Consider the following 3,664-nt stretch of genomic DNA (forward strand, 5'->3'; position numbering starts at 1 on the left):
GTGGCTCCCTGGGCCGCTTCCTGAGAGATAAGAATGGGATGGGGAGAGGCCGGGTGCGGTGGCTCACGCCTGTAATCCCAGAACTTTGGGAGGCTGAGGCGGGCGGATCACGAGGTCAGGAGATCGAGACCACCCTGGCCAACATGGTGAAACCTCGTCTCTACTAAAACTACAAAAATTAGCCAGGCATGGCAGGCTCTTGCAGTCCCAGCTACTCGGGAGGCTGAGGCAGGAGAATCGGTTCAACCTGGGAGGCGGAGGTTGCGGTGAGCCAAGATCGCACCACTATGCTGCAGCCTGGCAACAGAGCAAGACTCTGTCTCAAAATAAAATAAATTAACTTTTAATAAAAAATACATGAATGGATTTTGCGTGTGAAAAAATAAAACTTGACGGCCAGGCGTGGTGGCTCATGCCTGTAATCCCAGCACTTTGGGAGGCCGAGGCGGGCAGATCACGAGGTCAGGAGATCGAGACCATCCTGGCTAACACAGTGAAAGCCCATCTCTACTAAAAGTAAAAAAAAAATTAACCAGGCGTGGTGGCGGGCGCCTGTAGTCCCAGCTACTCAGGAGGCTGAGGCAGGAGAATGGCATGAACCTGGGAGGTAGAGGTTGCAGTGAGCCGAGATCGCACCACTACACTCCAGCCTGGGTAACAGAGTGAGACTCTGTCTCAAAAAGGAAAAAAAAGAAAAAAAGAAAATTTGACAAGTCAGATCAAAGTTCCCTGTGAGGCTCTCCCACCCGGTCTCCCTCCACCTCCCTCCCTGAAGACAATGAGCAAGACAGGTAGCTTTTCCTCACTTCCCACTTCCCGGCTCAAATGCTCGGTCCCTCTCCCAGAGGCTCTCACGCGGGCCTGTCCACCCTGGGATTCCTTTCTGCTCCTCCTTACACTCTCTTGGCTTTGTGCTGCTCTGTCCAGAAAAGTGTAGGTCACTAGGAAATTTAGACCAGGACAGACTATTATCTGCACTGTCACAGGAAGACCCAGCTCACCATGAAAGGTTGATTACTTCTGCCCTGTGTCTCCCTTGGTCTCCTCTCCCCTTCCCTCCCCTCCCCTCCCCCCTTTCCCTCCTTCCCTCCCTCCTCTCTTCATTTCCTTCTCTCTGTCTCTCTCTCTCTCTCCCTCTCCCTCTTTCTCTTTCTGTTTTGAGATGGAGTCTCACTGTCGCCCAGGCTGGAGTGCAATGGCGCGAGCTTGGTTCACTGCAACCTCCACCTCCCAGGTTCAAGCGATTCTCCTGCCTCAGCCTCCCAGGTAGCTAGGATTACAGGTGCCTGCCACCACACCTGGCTAATTTTTGTATTTTTAGTAGGGATCGGGTTTCACCATGTTGGTCAGGCTGGTCTCGAACTCCTAACCTCAGGTGTTCCACCTGCCTCGGCCTCCCAAAGTGCTGGGATTACAGTTGTGAGCCACTGCGCCCAGCCAAGATGATTGTTGAGCGCTAGTGAGAAACCAGGCCAGAGTGTCTAGGAGTGAGGCTCGCCCTGAATAGACCAAAAGAGCTAAATTATGTTCACTGCGAGAGCAGGCACCTTCCCCTTCCCCTGACAGGGCACACGGCTACAGGAGCCCAGCTTCTGGTTTGGGTTGGGCAGCAGGGACACTGGCTGGTGGGCACTTGTTTGACCTGAATGGGCAAGAGGCCTGGCTGTGGGGCTGACCGGACAGCTGCCCTCCCTTGGTTCTTGGTGGCATCAGTGGCCCAAGCCCAGCCCTAAATGGGCAAAGAGCATGTGCTTGGAGAGGGCCTGGTTTCACCTCGGGGTGACCACACGGTCATCAGGAAGGAGAAAGGAGGGTCTGAGGGCTTCATCCAGGTTTACAGCCCAAGAAAGTGCTGTCCACAGAGGGTCTGCATCTGTGCTGGTCCCGTCATGAGTTAATCTTGCCTGCTTGAGCTGGTGAGGGAGCGGGAGGGAAGAGGAGGGGAGAGGGAAGTAGTGGGGCAGAGGGAGGTAAGGGTCAGAAAGACACACAGTGACAAGGAATTACAGAAAGATGCACTCAGAGAGAAAGAGAGTCAGGGGCTACCCCCAAGACACAGAAAGATATAACGACAGTGACAGAGACAGACAGAGAAGGTAAACAGAGACCCAGACAGGCAGAGGCAGCGACTTTGTCAGTCTGGGCGGGTACCTGAGACTGAGTGGTTTATAGACGACAGGAACTTACTTCCCACAGCTCTGGAGGCCAGAAAGTACAGGATCAAGGTGTCGGCAGCTTTGGTGCCTGGAGAGGTCTCACCTCCTGGTACATAGACAGGTGGCATCTTCTGGCTGTGTCCTCACATGATGGAAGGGTGAGGGAGTTCTCTGAAGCCCCCCTCTGGGACCACTCAGGACGGCTCTATCCTCATGGCCTAATTCCCTCCCAGTGCCCCACCTCCACATACCGGCACCTTGGGGTTAGTATTTCAACACATGAGTTTCGGGGAATGGAAACATTCAGACCACAGCAGGCAGGGAGAAGGATGGAGAAACAAGTCAGTGTGCAAGATGGGATAGACATTAATGCTGAGACAGAGGAAAAGCGGGGAGAGGCGGAGGGCGAGAGAGACAGAGAGCAGGGGGCACACCGCGGAGACAGTGCCAGCAGTCTGGAGGCAAGAGAGCTGGAGGAGAGACGAAGGGGCCGGCGGTGTGGAGACACAAGACAGCGTGCTGGGCAGCTCCATGTCTCACAGAGACATGCCAGAGGCAGCCATGGGGAGGGAAAAACGGGGCCCCAGGTGGGCAGGCCCTAGTGGCATTTGTTCAGCCTAGCCTTGTGCCCACAGCCTACAAGGAGAAGATGAAGGAGCTGTCGGTGCTGTCACTCATCTGCTCCTGCTTCTACACACAGCCGCACCCCAACACCATCTACCAGTACGGCGGTGAGTGCCCAGCTGCCATCCTGGCTAACAAGGTGAAACCCCGTCTCTACTAAAAGTACAAAAAGTTAGCCCTGCCCTGCAGTGCCTGCCCACCTCACCTTTTCCCTGGCCTCCCACAGTCTCTGAACTCCCAGCCTGGCTGCCTCCAGAGAGGGAGGTTTTAGGGGGAAGGGGCCCATCCTGGGGGCCGAGGCCTGGGATTCCTGTGGGAGCAGCCACCTGCTCTCACCCAGCCCTGGGGTTGGATGTGTGCTGGGATCATCCCGCTCAGCCCACGCCATGCTCTGGCCGGGCCTCTGAAGCTTCACTCTGGTTCTTGCCCTGCAGACATGGAGGTGAAGCAGCTGGACAAGCGGGCCTCTGGCCAGAGCTTCGAGGTCATCCTCAAGTCCCCTTCTGACCTGTCCCCAGAGAGCCCTATGCTCTCCTCTCCACCCAAGAAGAAGGACACCTCCCTGGAGGAGCTGCAAAAGCGGCTGGAGGCAGCTGAGGAGCGGAGGAAGGCAAGGAGTCCTCCCACACCCCCAGGAGTTTCAAGGGAGGTGGCCCACGGGGACAGGGCCTGCAAGACGCAGGGTGCTCCCGGTGGGTTTGGTCAGCGCCTCGGCCTGGGGCGGGAGGGGCTGTGGCTCCCTGGGCCGCTTCCTGAGAGATAAGAATGGGATGGGGAGAGGCCGGGTGCGGTGGCTCACGCCTGTAATCCCAGAACTTTGGGAGGCTGAGGTAGGCAGATCACTTGAGGTAAGGAGTTCAAGACCAGCCCGGCCAACATGGTGA

At 56.5% G+C, this 3,664-nt stretch overlaps 2 protein-coding genes across 2 annotated transcripts in view; one reads left to right on the plus strand and one right to left on the minus strand.

Moving 5' to 3' along the window:
• The window catches only part of DNAJC5 (DnaJ (Hsp40) homolog, subfamily C, member 5), a 1,035,873-nt gene that overhangs the window by 336,618 nt on the left and 695,591 nt on the right, over window positions 1-3,664 (minus strand). The window lies entirely within an intron of this gene.
• STMN3 (stathmin-like 3) overlaps window positions 2,483-3,664 on the plus strand; it is a 4,877-nt gene continuing 3,695 nt past the window's right edge. The window contains exons 1-2 of the mRNA XM_011934539.1: window positions 2,483-2,887; window positions 3,215-3,476. Coding sequence (XP_011789929.1) covers window positions 2,806-2,887; window positions 3,215-3,476 — 344 coding nt within the window. The 5' untranslated portion in view covers window positions 2,483-2,805. The remainder of the gene's footprint in view (window positions 2,888-3,214; window positions 3,477-3,664) is intronic.

The sequence above is a fragment of the Colobus angolensis genome, unplaced genomic scaffold, assembly GCF_000951035.1.
Source record: "Colobus angolensis palliatus isolate OR3802 unplaced genomic scaffold, Cang.pa_1.0 Scaffold136, whole genome shotgun sequence".
NCBI lineage: Eukaryota > Metazoa > Chordata > Mammalia > Primates > Cercopithecidae > Colobus > Colobus angolensis.